This window comes from Fundulus heteroclitus, unplaced genomic scaffold, assembly GCF_011125445.2.
Source record: "Fundulus heteroclitus isolate FHET01 unplaced genomic scaffold, MU-UCD_Fhet_4.1 scaffold_40, whole genome shotgun sequence".
Lineage (NCBI taxonomy): Eukaryota > Metazoa > Chordata > Actinopteri > Cyprinodontiformes > Fundulidae > Fundulus > Fundulus heteroclitus.
The window spans coordinates 1640043-1656658 of record NW_023396813.1 but is presented as its reverse complement, the minus strand read 5'-3'; the positions used below and the strand labels follow the sequence as shown (position 1 = coordinate 1656658).

General features: G+C 39.5%; 1 protein-coding gene across 2 annotated transcripts in view; it reads right to left on the bottom strand.

Annotated features, from left to right (window-relative positions):
- The window catches only part of LOC105923506 (E3 SUMO-protein ligase PIAS2), a 170308-nt gene that overhangs the window by 93149 nt on the left and 60543 nt on the right, over positions 1-16616 (bottom strand). Inside the window, exons 8-9 of one of the 2 annotated variants that reach the window (XM_036130951.1) lie at positions 11732-11837; positions 7749-7784 (exon numbers count right to left, since the gene is read on the bottom strand). In XM_036130951.1, coding sequence (XP_035986844.1) covers positions 7780-7784; positions 11732-11837 — 111 coding nt within the window. In that variant the 3' untranslated portion in view covers positions 7749-7779. Of the gene's footprint in view, positions 1-7748; positions 7785-11731; positions 11838-16616 lie in introns of those variants that run through there. The other variant, XR_004929136.1, reaches the window with a different exon arrangement.

Below are 16616 nucleotides of genomic sequence, written 5' to 3'. Positions count from 1 at the left end.
TTGATAAACTGAGAGATTAACATGGCTTGAATAAAAAATATTTCAGCTTTGTTAAAAATTTAAACTGGTAATAATCCATACATAAAGCTTCTTGAGTTTACTGTGGGAAATTAGATCCTATCACTTGTTTTTAGCCCTACAGTAATAAAATGTAATCACAAACCAGTCCATTTGAAAGGAGTTTAGATATACATGATCTTTGATTTAAAGGCATACTATGCAACATTTTTCAGTTAATTAATGTGTTCCATACCGTTTTGGATGATTAAATGAGTCATTTCAGGTCGAACAAAGGTTTTCTCGGCCGCCCTGGTGGTCTGTGGGGGAAATACCGTACTTGCAATAGCGTACCGCGAGCGAGCTATTTTTAGAAACGTAACGTCACGACGACGTCACATCACGTGGTACTCAGTAGGGCAAGCTTGCATAGTCCGCCGCTGTTTCGCTGTAAAAGAGACGTGCATTACCCTTGGTTTTACTCGGTAAACGACTGCTTTTTCCAAATCTAAAACCATGGTTCTTAAACATTGTTGCTATGGAACGTGCAACAGCGACTCGAGGTACGCTGATCAGCCGCATATGAAGGATGTTTTCTTTAAGACTGCCAAGGAGAAATGTGTGCGCTGGGTTCACCGGTGCGGTCGCCCTACACAACAGTTCAACCCGGAAAAAGTTACCAAATTCATCTACATATGTAGCAAGCATTTTGTCGGAGGAAAGGGCCCAACCGAAGAACATCCTGACCCAATTCCAGCGACATCAAGTAGTGAACAGGTAACAGTATTTTGGTGGCCGACATGTTAATAATGAAGCACCTGCTACCATGATAGCATATAGGCTATCATGGTAGCGCTAACATGATACCCTGCTACCAGGATAGCTTACTCAAAAACATTTCAAATAAGACAAACATTAAACATATACCGATCCCTGGACGATGATTACAAACAAAAAAACGGCCGACGACGCCATGACCGCCACGCAGGAAAAAAAAACAAAGCTTACCGTTCGATCAACTCGGCCCGTTTTCCGGTCTTTTTAAGCCCTCGACACTCAAGCCATCGTTTGAGCTGAAGGTTGGTGTGTTCTTCGACAGTGCGACCAGTAATCCGTGCGCCTGGGACATCGTCTTGGGAAAGTTTAATGGCTGCAAAGTCGGTCATATCGCTGGTTCTGTTGTGCGTGTAATAGCTGGTTGCTACGGGCGTTCTCTACATGTATGCCCTACCTAAGCGGCAAAAGGGCCATTGCTCTTGAGACTGTGACGTCACGTGCGCGGTACGCTATTGCAAGAGCCCTCGGCCCGCACCCACAGGCTCAGAAGTCTCGTGCAAGACCGCGAGAGTTGGTCTTGCTTTACGGCGACAACTCCATGTGTTTTTGCCCTGCCATTCACTATATGCACGCGCGAAAGCAACAACAAAGAACCGCGTGTTAACGTCAAATAAACATGCAAGCATATCAAGTTTTTATTATTATTATATTATTATTATTATTATTTATTTAATTATTTATTTTTTTGAATGTTGGCAAGGTGGTAGCGTGAGTTTGGCGATGGCGCTGCGGGAAACCCTGATATTCATACTTTCACTGTGTTAGTCATTGTTTGTACTGCCGTTTTTTCGACTTTTCATTGCGTTCGCCTGTCTGCTAAGCTCAAAACAACCGCGCCTGGCTTGACAGAGAAACCAGGGGTCCGTTCTTCGTACGTCGCTAACTCAGTTAGCAGGATTTCATTGTTGACGATTTGGCAGGATCTTGGATAGTTTGGTTCTTCGAAACTCATCCCGGACTTGCTGTCATAGCAACATGTGCGCAAAGTTGAGCCTGCTCCCGAGCAAGTTTATTTCATGTAAACAGGATTAGATCGTAGCGGAGGAGATAGGGAACTCTGTGTCTAGCCAACGCACTTGGACCACCTAGTGGCAGAGGAAGGGACAGAATTGTGGAACACCATTTTTTTTTTGTTCAATAAAAGACGAAACAAATAATGCTTTGTTCCTGTCATTTTATTTAAACAATTATTTATAAAGAAAAGTCAGCAAGTCATCTTTTGCCTGCAGTAAGAGATAGTTATGTAAAGTCAGTAATACTACTATGTGTAAAATGGTGTATTAGAATTTACTCTGAAGGTCATTTTGAAGCAACTCGATCTCTAGTACAGTTTTTCTCTTTTTCACGTTGTGGAGTTACATTTCTCCTCTTAATTTGTATTTTATTTTCAGGTCAAAATACTTTTTCTTTTGTTGAAGATGCCGTTAATATAGGGAACAGGTGGCACCTTGAGTCATTTTGTGAAAAAAAAGAAGAAAAAGGGTTAAACATGTAAAAGTAAAAAGAACCCGATTTTTTTCAGCCTTCTTATTGGTGGCTGTTAAAAACAGACAAATACATAATTTAACAGTGGCTTTTAAAAAAGAGGAAGAAGTTGCTTTTTAAAATACAGTATAATAATTAAAGGCTATCATTTTGTAGAATATTCTTGTACTTCACTTTTTTCCCCATGTTCTAGTAGCTCCCGTGGAGGCTCTGACATAAAAGAACAAAGCACTTAAGAAATTATTAAAATGCAAAAATATATACTGTAGAAAGTGATAGAAACATCTATCATGGACAGTATTTACAATTTAATTTGTCTGCTGCTGTTTGCCAGCCCTCTCTCCTGGTTTTAGCAGACTTTGAGGTGTTCCCTATTGTTCTAATTGACTCAAATTTGGCATAACCTTCTTTTAAAAGCTCTTGTTCTACTGGGAAAAAAAACTGCGGGCGTTCTTTGGCCATGCTGAACAGCCAATAGCAGCACTGCTGATCATTGTTTCTACTATCGATACATTTACCCTTTTAAACAAACGCATGAACGCACAGTTGTCTTAGATAACTCAATCCAGTGATACTAATCGTAAACAACAGGCGTGTTCGAAGAACCCAATTAGCCGGATAATGATTAGCCGGATGAAATCATCTTGGATGTTTTAAGCAACGTACGAAGAATGGACCCCAGAACAGCTGAGCATCTTTATGACAGTGCACTTTTACTTTGGCCCTCTGGGGGGAGCCTCGCTGGAAAATCAACCCCGGTTGCATAGTATACCTTTAAATAGATGTAAAAAAATGTGTTTTGGGTTTGAACAAAACTGTATGGAACTAAATATGGTTGCTTTTCCCAAGGGTTTTCTGTTCATTTATTTTATTTCCTTTCTACTTGGAATTTGAATGCAACTAAAGAAACATTTAGAGAATTTCACGAAGACCACATTTAGCGCCTAATCAGTTACAAAACCATCTGATGTTATTAGTTATGCTGAGCTGAGGCGAACCTCAGAGGGACAGTTCAGCCTGAAACATGGACAATAAATATGATAAAACAAATCTGAACATGATGTAAACATCGAACAGACAGATTACGCTCTTTGGGAGACATTTTATTTTTGGATTTTCTTGTTTTATATATATATTTTGGTTATTTCTTTGTTAAATGATTCCTTTGCTTTAATTTTTGCATCACCAGTGGCAAAAAAGTGACAACATTCAAGGTTGCTTGGCAGATAAATTAAGAGAAGGAGATGTTTTAATACAAAATGCTGAAAGAAAAGGAACGAGAGATTCCTACCTCCCCTGGACCAACCAAGAACTTAGACACATCACGTTAAGAACCAAGACACTAAAAAGACCAGGTTTTCTTTTGTCACCTAATACACTAACAAAATTGTTTCTCTCTGAGTTACTTCTTTCAGATGATGGGAGATGAAGCTGCAAAGCCACCTTTGTTCCAACAGAAGACTCTGGAAAGTGAGCTCTTTCAGGTCGTATGGTAAGAAGTCATGATCTAAAATGGACATGCAGAGATTGACAAAGGTGACTAAATTATGCCAAGTTTTAACAAACTTAGGCCAGATAATATTGAGACCTTCTAGCGGTAGAAAGGTGGCTTTAGAAATTTTTCATGTACCCCTTCCCACTGTTTATCTCTCCACTGACTCACATTAACATTTCTATCCTGTTTTCTGCCTTTTTTCTTGCAAAGAAACCTGGTCATATATAATTGGAATGTGCTAACACAGAGATTTTAGTGTCTTTTCTTAGGCATTCTCAGAGACAAACTAGTACCAAGCGGTGCCACAGTGGTCCAGGAGACGGAGGAAAAAAGGTGATGTACTTGCCTAATCCAGTTTTAATCAAATTTTGGACAAAAATCAGTAATTTCTACAGAAGCTGCATAGAGGTTTAATGGGGAATGTGATGCTACAAGGTTAAGAGAATTATGTTTTTTTATTATTTAACTTATACAAAGAGGTTGAACTATCTGTGAAAATATTTTTGCTTGGATACATTTTTAAGGGATCAAGATCTGGGGTAAAGGTGAAGAACTTTAAGAATAGTTCGTTTTAGAGGGAACGATGTGGTTGATTTTGTTTTGAGACAGTTTTACTGTAATTTTTGTTTTAAATGTTTTCTTTTCAACTTATGTACACTACACTACGGATGAAGATGGATAATTCTTGTATTAGACAGTTTAATTTGGGAAAAAATCCAAATTGGCAAAATGCTGGCAAAATTCCTTGTGGTTTCAGGCACAACGATTGGAGAAAAAAGATTCATGGACAATGCTCGTCCTGGAAGGATGTTGTGCTGCTGAACTCAGACATGAGGACTGAAAATGGACAACTAATTGCGGGGGCAAAGACAGAGGCATCGGATAACCTTCAATGGACCGCAACACGAAACAAAGATGAGTTGGCAGACACCCCTTCTGCATTTCACATCAGATTTTCCTGTACACAATTAAAAAACAAAACACACATTAGAAACAAACACATTGGCGGATGCGCTTAAGAGAAAACTTTCAGATTAAAAGCAATCAAGATTGTTATTAAACCCCTAGGATGTTAATTGTTTTAAGTCAGAGCTGTTATTAGCGAGCTATATGAAGGTCAAACACATTCGGGAGAGAGGTTCTGGCCCGATCACCATGAGATAAGATGCCGCTGATAAGAAGGATTTTCTTTTACTTTTCTAACCAAGTTTTTATTTAAATCATCTAAAACATATATAGATATGTTTTGGGATTCTATTAACCCCACAAGGGGTTTGAATAAGATTCAAAGAGGCACTTTTAAGATACAACAAGCTTCGTAAAACACAAGGTGCACGAGAAGATATAGGGGACACCACTAAAAGAAATTTACTTTGCACGTTACGTGATGAAAGCATAGAGCAGCTTAAGAAATTATGCTAAACCTAAACAGGTTTGACAACTTAATAATATTGGTGATTAAAGCAACGAGTGGGATACATAGAGGGGCCGTTTAAACGTAAAAAGAAAGTGGATAAGAACAATGTATGCGATTCAGATGATATGGGAAAAAGTACATTTACATCAATGAGCGATAATTATTATCATGAAAAAACTAGTGGGCGTATAAGTTGAAGTAGGCATTACAGCAGCAGTTATTTGGATAAACGAATCAATGAAAAAATGAGTGAGCAAGCTAATTTTTCAATAGGGCTTGGGATCCACGTTGCATTGTGGGACGTGGCGGCCATATTGATGGCAACGCAACGTTAACATACCTCTGACATAACGTTGTTGAACGAAAAGACGTTGAAGTAGAGTTGAGAAAGAATAGATAGAAAAAATATGTTAAAATCCCGAAAAAGATCTGAAATTTACCGGAACACATTAAATAGAGAAGCCAGGGACCGGTATGTTGACAAAATCAGCATTATTATGAAGCGCCGACGACCACTTGTTGCCACTGTTTTGCATATCAGTCGTCTTCGGCTACCTTGTTTGTGGTGTGAGCGCCTATACTTCAGAACAGTTCCAAAGCTACAAGTCCTTGGAGTCTCATGTGCAGTTTACGGATGGATGGGTTCAGGAGCTGCAGATCATAAAGCCAGCAAACAGTGGGAACACAGTAACTCGTACAAAAGGTAAGCTGTGCTCAGATGGGCTCTGGCACCTGCTAACCATTAGTGCTAACAACCACTCACACATGTAATGTACTTTTAACTAGCTGCTATGTGTTTCAAAGGTTTAGTTAGTAACGTTAACTGCCAGCCCTCCCTAAACCCTCCGGGTTTCTCACGTATTTGAGCCTTTTCCCGCTGCCGTTTTAGTATTTATGTGCATGTATGTGGTGTCGCGGCTGAAGGAAAGAAACAATGTAGGCTATAAAATAAAACCGTGCATCTTTAACTTACCAGAATGAAAATGCAGGGAACACACTCTCATTGACATCGAGATACTGTGGAAAGTTATGATCGGTAGTCTTAAAGCCGCGATCCAAGCGAGCCGATGACTCCATTGCGCTTGCTGTCTCTCCCGTGGTTGCGCCTCCAGGCAGGAAAGCGGTGGAAAGTTAACCCATTTTCTATGTTTTTCCCATGGCGATCATGTGTTGCGTTGTTACAGCCCACAACACAGCAACGGTTTACCATGGTTGAAATGAAGTTACGGTAAAATTAATCAAATTAAAACACGGGTGAAAGAGGGAGTACAGTATGCGGTAGTCATAGGCAGTAGTCTGAGTAGCGGGGGCGGAGCCGCGGAGGCATTCAATATGGCGGCCACACAAAGTAATACGTCATGACGACCAAGCCCTATATAAGCAGAATAAACTCTAAACCTTTTAACGTTTTAAGCTACCTGTTGAAGCGAAGAAGAAATTGTGAGCAACACATTTACTGGCTATCTTAAAGTAGGCAGAGGCGTGAATAGGAACCAAATAATTAGGATGCCTGTAAACTCTGGCAGACATCAATAAAGAACCACAAAGATTAAGGATTTAAATGGATAAAACGGCAAGATTAGAATAATGACTTATTCTACTAAATAACATGGGTAAATTAGGGATTAAAGCACCAGTGAAAATAGTTTGGAATTGTACGCAGTTACCTAAAAGGTTTAAGGAGACTTAACATCTCCCTGTTCGAACACAAAATATCACAATAGTTGTCCTTTAACTATATGTTAAAACATCCAGAAGTGAAAAAACACAAACAGAGTTTAGCCGACTATTTTCGTTTAGACCAGGATAATCTAACGATCGTCTTCTTGCTTACATGCAGAAAAGAAATGAGGTCAATTAGATTAATTCAATTCAATTCAATTCAATTAGTTGGACATTTGAAATCTGGTCAGGACAGCAGAAGCGACTCCTGGACACAAGATGATGATAGGAGGATAACAGCTTGAACATGATATCAATGCATGAAGGTTGGCTCTGAGGAACATCAGAGCTGCAATGGCACCCAACAGTGAAACTCCTGCTGTGCTAAAAAAACATCTTGAACACGACTATGCATGACTGCTTTGCTTCACAGGTGATGGAATTCAACTACAAGGTTTCACGAACATGACATGGAGAGGTTGGCGTTCAGGAAACGCACATAGGACACACTCTTGGACTCTTAACAAAAGAGCATTTGAAAATGGGGATTCAACAATATGCAACTTGGGGTAAATGGGCTCTAAAGGGGGACACTTAACAGGAGATAACCTGAAAGCCTGGGCTTACGACGAGAGACATTTCACAGACAGGGGGTGTGAGACACCGGGAATTAGCTGCTGTGGTTTGAAAATGTCAGAGATTTGTCACAGGTGGTGGAGTGTTTCGATGATCCAGGCACTTGGAACCAGGTTGGACCAAGGAGACGACGTTGCGTTCCCACAGGGATTACCTGTAACCTAACACTGACTGTGAACATTTTTGTTTTTGGGTTCGCTGGTGTTGCCAAAAGGAGCATCGGAGATGACTTTCTCTATCCTGACCAGGTTCACACTTAAAACACAAAGAACAAAATTATAGAGGGCCAAACAAATACGGACACAGAGAAGTGTTCATACAAAGAATTCCACTAATCCACAGATTAAAATGCAGATAATAAGGCTAAACAAAGAATTAGAAGAAGGGCAAAACTTAAGGCTGATCATTTACCAACGGGTGGTCAATACTTTAGAGGGTGATTGATGAAACGAAAAAGGCAAATTCTAGAATGGGATTTTTAATCTGCTGGGACAAGACACAGTGCAAACATAAAATAAGGATTTATAGATCACTGGGTGATATAACTTAAAAAAACACAGATCCTAAAGTTGGAAAAACTGTAGAAAAAGCAACGGTAATAATAATGGGTAAATGACAATGAAAGAAAATCACTTGGAGTAAGGTCTGCTTAAAGCTTTTCACGGGTAAACTAAACACATGAGAACAAGAACTAGGTACTTGTTAAGGGGTTGATTCACTTGGGGTTAAAATTATGCTTGGGTGTATTATCAATTACACTAATGTTAGATGACTGAAACAGGTTTAAAGTCTCATAAAAAATCTATCTAGAGCAGTGTAGAGCAGTTAAATGATCAGGGGGAGATTTTTTTTTAAAGAGAAACAATGAGTTACTGCTCACAGCGTATTACAGTTTAAAGGTTTGTTTCAAACAAGATTCAAACAGGGGGACATAAAATACAATCAGGGTTGCTTACAAAAGCTATCTGTTAAAACAAGCAGAAATGATTAAAAAATAAGAAAACAATGGGGTTAGAATTGCTCTTCGCTTTGGGTGAAGGGCGTATTCGACTAGAAGTCCTTTGGTTCGATGCACGTCAAGCTGAAACTGATTCACAGAACTACTTACTGACTCCGCCCTGGGCTACACCCACTTTCTGAATGGCAGCCAATTACGACTTTGTGTGGGCATGCACACACTTCCTTTTTCCCAGCTGAGTTTTTCAAAATAAGACAAGTACACAGGGTTGCTTCTGAGTACCATAACAACAATATTCTGGGAATATATATAGTAGAGCTTTCTTTTACAAACTTAAGGGTTTTTCTGTTGGGCTTTTTAGAAAAATGTGAGGTGTTTTTAAAGCTGGTTCAGCAAGAAGTTTCTGAAAGGTTTTAATACAATTCCTTGTGTGCTACATAAGTTGAGATAAACCTTGACACAGTAGCCATGAAACATATGATGATAAATTTCTGTTGCAGAGATTTTTTCAACTGTTGGACATTGTAAGGTGAGACACACATGGGAAAAAATTTGGTTAAGAATTATAGAGAAATGCTGCTACAGAAAAAGATGAACTTTGAAGGTTTTTCCGTTAATATAAGAATAATGCAAGATCTAATGATTACAGTAAAGGATGTTAAGCTAAGAGCACGATAATTGTGAACGGAAATATCTGGATGTGAAAGTGTTTGAAGAAGGTCAATGACACAAGATTGGGAGTCTTGATAAGAACACTAATTACACCTTGTTTCTGTTCTTCAACAGTAAACAAGGCCTGGTGTCTGCCGACCATCTTCACAAAGCATCTTACTGGGGATAAAATGCTTATTGCCTGAAAAAGGACAGAACACTCATTACCATCCAATAAATCATTTTTTGTCCATGCTGAGGAACAAGAAAAGGACTTAAAAAGTTTGGGAGGAACATGCCAAGAGAACTGTGAATTTTTTTCCCTCTCTCTCTCTTTTTGCTTTGCCACGAAGGAGCAATTGCCTGAGAACCCTGAGCTGACCACTTATGCGCGAATAGATTCATGCCTGCCACGTGCTCAGACTGGACAGACGTTTTTTTCTTGCGTTATTGACATACAGACTCTTCTTGTATAAAGAAACTGATTTTTTCTCTTTTCCACTGACTTCCATGTTTGATTTTATCTGTTATGATGTTTATACTGTGATGTTGCATTAAGTTGATTGTTATGGCTTTATGATTAAGAATGGAAAATGTCTGTTAGACACACACACACACACACACACACACACACACCTAGACCTACAGTTCTTGCAATCTTTTTGCTTTGTTATATAGAGAACCAGGATCTGATGGGTATCACAGATCCATAAATTACTCGGTAAGGCTCATTTTTAGATTCAATACAGGGTGTCTTCTCGCTCAGATTGGCCCAGAGTGGGAGTGCCCTAGACTGGGCTCCATCAGTTTTTTAACATTTCTTAGAGAGATGTTTTTTTCTGCTGAAGACTCAGCCTGCCCTGTGATGCCCCCTACTGGTACTCTTGGATTTATGAGGTTTGAAAGTGATGGATGTTTGTCCATGGGAATGGGGAGTGGAGGACCAAGTAGGAGGTTTCTTGGGATGGAGGTAGAGTAGACGAATTTGGCCTTGATTACTGAACAGCCTTAGCCTACCTAGTCTAAAGTAAACTTAAAATAATGTGCGCATAGGAACCTAAAACAGGCCTAGCTCAATTAGTTGAACCCTAAATTGTAGATAAAGTGCTGGGACTGTGGTCTAGATTCGTAAATGCTGAATTATGAAGTATTCATGCTGATTGATGCTAAGATGTTTCATTGAAGTTTGTCCGGCCGATTTCTTTGAACTGTTTTCATTCTGATGTGCCTTTGGGGCACACCAACAGGGGGGGGGGGGCAACTGGATTGTTTTTTTTTTATGATGTGCCTTTCGGGCACACCAGCAGAGATTGTGTGACCCCAGAGACTGAGCCGCACTATCGACTGCCATGGAGATCACGGATGGATGGACTCTGGAAGCCGGAAGCTGACGTGCTTGGATTGCTTGGACTGGACGGAATGACCGACTGTTCTGGGAGAGGGACAGCCTGAGAGCTGTCGTTCCACTGGTTGATCATCTTTGGTGATGTGCCATTTAGGGGTCTGTTAGGATATCAACGAGGTCAAGTGGAACGAGCTGTTTATTCCAGAACTGCATGGCACACTTAGATGGCACCGACCCAAAAAGATTGGCACATATCTATCAGATACCACCCCGAAGGTGACACAGTTTATCTACTGATGACGCACGTTGGATGCGTACAGACTTTTATGGGTGTTAACCTAAACTCCTTTATAATGTTTCTGTAATGAGCAATCGGGGCTTCTTGCCAATCAAGAGCCCATTAGCGCTGGTGTGACTGTAACTGTTTCTCTGTCTTTACGTAGATAAAATATAACTAAAAGTAAACTTGTCTGTTTTATGCGTCCTACATTCAAGGTAATAAGTAAGTGGGGGTCGCCTGACTGGATAAAAAGAGCTGGGTCCATCGAGGGTGTTTCACCATAGACGGGGTACGGTGAAGACGATAACAAGGCATTATTAGAAGTGTCTTCAGCCAGAACATGCAGGGTGTGATATCACACACTCATGTGTGGTACTTTGTTTCTTGTATTTACATGCATAACATAACATTGTGTATACATATTTTGAACTTGGAAACTGATTCAAATTAACTTAAACTTTAAAGAATCTTCACCAAAACATTCTCGTAGTATCCATTTAGTGTGAAACTGTAAAAAAAAATAAAAAATAAATAAATAATCCATCCATCCATCCATTTTCTGACCCGCTTAATCCCTTATGGGGTCGCGGGGGTTGCTGGTGCCTATCTCCAGCGTTTACTGAGCGATAGGCGGGGTACACCCTGGACAGGTCGCCAGTCTGTCGCAGGGCAACACAGAGACAGACAGGACAAACAACCAGTCACGCACACACTCACACCTAAGGACAATTTAGAGAGACCAATTAACCTAACAGTCGTGTTTTTGGACTGTGGGAGGAAACCGGAGAGAACCCACGCATGCACAGGGAGAACATGCAAACTCCATGCAGAAAGGCCCAGGGTTGGATTTACCTGCTGCGACACTGTGCAGCTCATATATATATATATATATATATATATATATATATATATATATATATATATATATATATATATATATATATATATGAAATAAAATAAATTTTTACTTAGTGCTCTGGAGTGGTCTGGGCTTCTTATTCCCTTCATCCTCAGTCTCTGCAGAAGCAATGGTGAAGTAAGTTGCCTCACGAGGTACACAGAAAGAGAATAGGTCTGAAAAATAACATAATTAAAACATTTTAAGAGTGAAGTCCTGGGGCAGGAATAATTGTGTTATTTTGGAAAGGTATAAAGGATACTAGGGTTGTTACTATCATTTTGTTTTTAATGACAATTTTAAATATAGCCCTTCTATTTCAGCACAGGTGTACAGAAACATCTCAAAAACATTAGAACAGTGTGAACATTTTTTCAAAACTCATTAAAAAAGAATTAAACCTATTACATAGGTTTATTACAGAGTAAAACATTCAAAGCCCATATTTCTTTTAATTGTGATGACTATGGCTTACAGACAGCATATTACATAAGAACAATTAAAATATATTAACAAAAACCTTGGAGTAAGTGCTTTCTAGTGTAGGGCATAAAACCTAAAGTTGTCATTTCTGGACAAGAGTCCTAAAACAATAAACTTCTTAATCAATCACTTAATCTGAATGCCATTAAATTGGCCTCTGGCAATAAAGTAAAAAAACCTTGGTGTTAATTTTGACCAGGACATGTCATTTAAATCCCATATTTTACTTCCAGAAGTGATGCTGGAAAAGTAGTCCACAAACTTGTTACTTCAAGGCTGGACTATTGTAATTCTTTACTATCAGGAAGTCCACAAAATGCAGTTCAAACCAGAATCAGATATACTTTAAAAATCACAGAGGGAAATTACTGTTTAATTTTTTTCATTTGTTTTAAAAAAATTTAAATTTTACTTGTCCCTTTTTTGACAATGACAAAGAGAAACGCTTTTTATTTTGATTTTCTGTTTTGTATTTTAAATCAAAAATCAAATAGCCATTTGAGTTTGTTTTTTTTAAATTCCTGTTTCTGAAAGGAAAGTCCAATGACCAAAACATTGACTGAACTTTTTTTTTGTTTTTTGGATTTATTGGTTACCCAAAGGAGCATCGCAGATGACTTTCTCTGTCCTGGTCAGGTCCGCGCTTAAAACACAAAGAACCAATTACGAAGGCCTAACCAAATACGGACGCAGAGGAGCGTTCGTCAAAGAATCGATAGATTACAATGCAGCTACTAAGGCTAAACAAAGAATTAAAAGAGGAACAAAATTAATGCTGATTTAACCACAGGTGGTGAATATTTAAAGAGGTTGAAGGAACTGCACAATTTCTTCAATATTCATTATAGACAGCGATTGATAATGATAGGAAAATGCAAATTCTAGGGGAGGAGAAAACTTAATTTATTGACATGATTACTTGGATGGGATAAGATGTAGTGCAAACATAAAATAAGGATTTATTGCAATAGTAATAATATTTTTTTTTCAAGGTTAAACTACATGAGAACCGAGGACAGGATAGTTAATAAAGGACAGAACTGCATGAGATTAAAATTGTGATTGTGTACATATAAATATACACATATATATATATATATATATATACACACTACCGTTCAAAAGTTTGGGGTCACGTTGAAATGTCCTTATTTTTGAAGGAAAAGCAATGAAGATAACTTTAAACTAGTCTTAACTTTTAAGAAATACACTCTCTACATTGCTAATGTGGTAAATGACTATTCTAGCTGCAAATATCTGGTTTTTGGTGCAATATCTACATAGGTGTATAGAGGCCCATTTCCAGCAACTATCACTCCAGTGTTCTAATGGTACAATGTGTTTGCTCATTGGCTCAGAAGGCTAATTAATTATTAGAAAACTCTTGCGCAATCATGTTCACACATCTGAAAACAGTTTAGCTGGTTACAGAAGCTACAAAACTGACCTTCCTTTGAGCAGATTGAGTTTCTGGAGCATCACATTTGTGGGGTCAATTAAACGCTCAAAATGGCCAGAAAAAGAGAACTTTCATCTGAAACTTGACAGTCTATTCTTGTTCTTAGAAATGGAGGCTATTCCATGTGAGAAATTGCTAAGAAATTGAAGATTTCCTATAACGGTGTGTACTACTCCCTTCAGAGGACAGCACAAACAGGCTCTAACCAGACACTGCATGAAAAGTGTGATTTTCGTCACTATGCGGCACTGTAGATTGTCGTGGAAGTTCAGGTTAACGGCTGTTCACGGTCATTTGCAGGCAACACCGAAAACTGCCATGAATTGTCAGAAATTGACGTGGCAGTTGTCCCCCCATGACCCCCCTCCTCCTAATTCTAGGGGAGGCTTTAACATGTAAATGAAAAATGCTGTGAGCTATACAAATGCATATCAGGGTTGCAAGGGGAGTTTACCCCACGTCTCGCGTTCAACTCGCCTTCAACTCCTCTCCATCCACAACTTTCAGCCAGTCCGCAGACTGACGAGAAGAAACTGCTGATTGCTATCAGTGGACTGTCTCATATGAGTCAGTCGGTAGTGAAGCAATGCCAAGAGCGTGGAAATGTTCAAGTCAGAAGTTTTGGTTGGGTCATTCATGATAAAGTAAATGAAATGGGGTTTAATGAACTAAAAATAAGTCTCACTGTACCTTTCCCAGATACTCCACCATGGGTTTTTAGGGAGGTGGCCACTGATTTGGGATTATTAGAAGAAAAACAAAATAATGACATGGACAAACACAGGGTGCAGAGTTATTTAATGGAGAGGTATAGTGAGGATATAACTATATATACAGATGCATCTAAACTAACTGATAAAAGAATGGGTGTTGCTTATGTCATTCCAAAATGCTTCAGATTCCAGCTCAGCTTTAATCAGTATTAAAACATTTCAGTCAAAATCAAGGCAAGACATTGTGTATGATATACTGCAAGCTGCAAATAATCTAATAAAGTCAGGAATTAATATAACTCTGGTATGGGTACCAGCTCATATAGGAGTAATAGGAAATGAGTTAGCAGATAAAAGTGCTAAGCAAGCAGCTAGACATTCTAATATACAGGACTGTCTCAGAAAATTAGAATATTGTGATAAAGTTCTTTATTTTCTGTAATGCAATTAAAAAACATGAAATGTCATACATTCTGGATTCATTACAAATCAACTGAAATATTGCAAGCCTTTTATTGTTTTAATCTCGCAGATTATGGCGTACAGCTGAAGAAAATTCAAAAATCCTATCTCAAAATATTAGAATATTTCCTCAGACCAAGTAAAAAAAAATTATAACAGTGTTACGACCTGGCTCGTGAGCCGTAACAAAATCCAGGGAGACACGGCCTTCAATAAAAGAACACGCTCTTTATTGAACAACCCAACCAAATAAACAGAGCCAAAACAGCGACAAGCTGGTGGCTCCCCCCAGTGGTCGATGGCATCTCTGAAACCCGTGATGAACGGAAAAATTCTCTGCAGGGCAGAGCTGGGTGAAGAAGCCGATTCCGCTCCAACCAGCTTCCTCTTCCACTTCCTGAATCGGCTGCTTCTATAGCGACGCGCTGGCCCTGGCGAATCCTGGTCCCGCCCACTCTGCTCCGCCTCAGGACAAAAACACAATAACTGACGGATCCCTCCACGTAGCTGGCATCCACATGGAGCTGAAAAGGATCATTCAAGCGTGGGGCAGCCAAAACCGGAGCACAGCAGAGAAGCTGTTTCACCTGTTCAAACGCATGCTGACAAGAAGGAGACCAGTCAAACTTGGCATCCTTCGACAGCAAACTGGTTAATGGAGCTACTACCGAAGAAAAGTTTTTACAAAAACGACGATAATAACCAACCAGACCAAGAAAACGCATGAGATCTTTTTTTGTAACAGGAAAAAAGTCCTGTACTGCTTGCACCTTGGCTGCGATTGGTCGCACTTGACCTTGCCCAACTACATGGCCTAGATATATCACAGTTGCTTTCGCAAATTCACACTTTGCGAGATTAATTGTAAGCCCTGCCCCCGCCAAGCGAGTAAACAAGTCGTGAATGCGCTCCATGTGTTGTTCCCAAGTATCAGAATAAATTACTACATCATCCAAATACACCGTGCAACCTAGCATATCACCCACCACATAATTCATTAATCGCTGAAAAGTAGCGGGTGCATTCCGAAGTCCAAACGGCATAACTGTGTATGAATACAACCCAGAAGGAGTAACAAACGCAGCTAACTCCCGCGCACGTTCTGTCAAAGGAACTTGCCAGTAACCTTTAAGTAAGTCAAACTTGCTAACAAATTTAGCCGAACCAACCTGATCCACACAATCATCCATTCTGGGAACTGGAAATGAATCAGGCTTTGTAACAGCATTCAATTTCCTATAGTCCGAACAAAAGCGGAATGTATTATCTGGCTTAGGAACCAGAATGCAAGGAGATGCTTCAGCTATTCCATTTTCCAACATATAGTTCACTTCTGCATCAAGACATTTTCGTTTCTCCATATTTACACAATAAAAATGTTGTTTTATCGGACTCGCTTGACCCACATCAATATCATGTTCCAGCAATGTGGTACGCCCAGGAGTATCAGAAAACAAGCACGGGAAGCTATAAATCAGCTTACTCAATTGTTTTGAATGATGTTCAGAAAGAAGTGATAATGATACATCCAATTTTCGCAGCAACTCAGAGTTGGAGAGACGCCCGTGCATCATGGCGCTGTCCAAGGTATCAGTCTCCTCGTTAGAACAAGTGTCATTAATTGCACAAACTGGACGTATGTGCTCAGGAGACTTTTTCACATGATCTCGCACATAGTAAGGCTTTAGCAAATTCACGTGGCACAACTGCGTGTTTTTTCTGCGCTCAGGCGTTTCAATGAGGTAGTTTTGATCAGAGAGTCGCTGCAACACTGTATATGGGCTAGAAAACTTTGCTTGAAAAGGAGATGTAATAATGGGACACAGTGCCAAAACCTG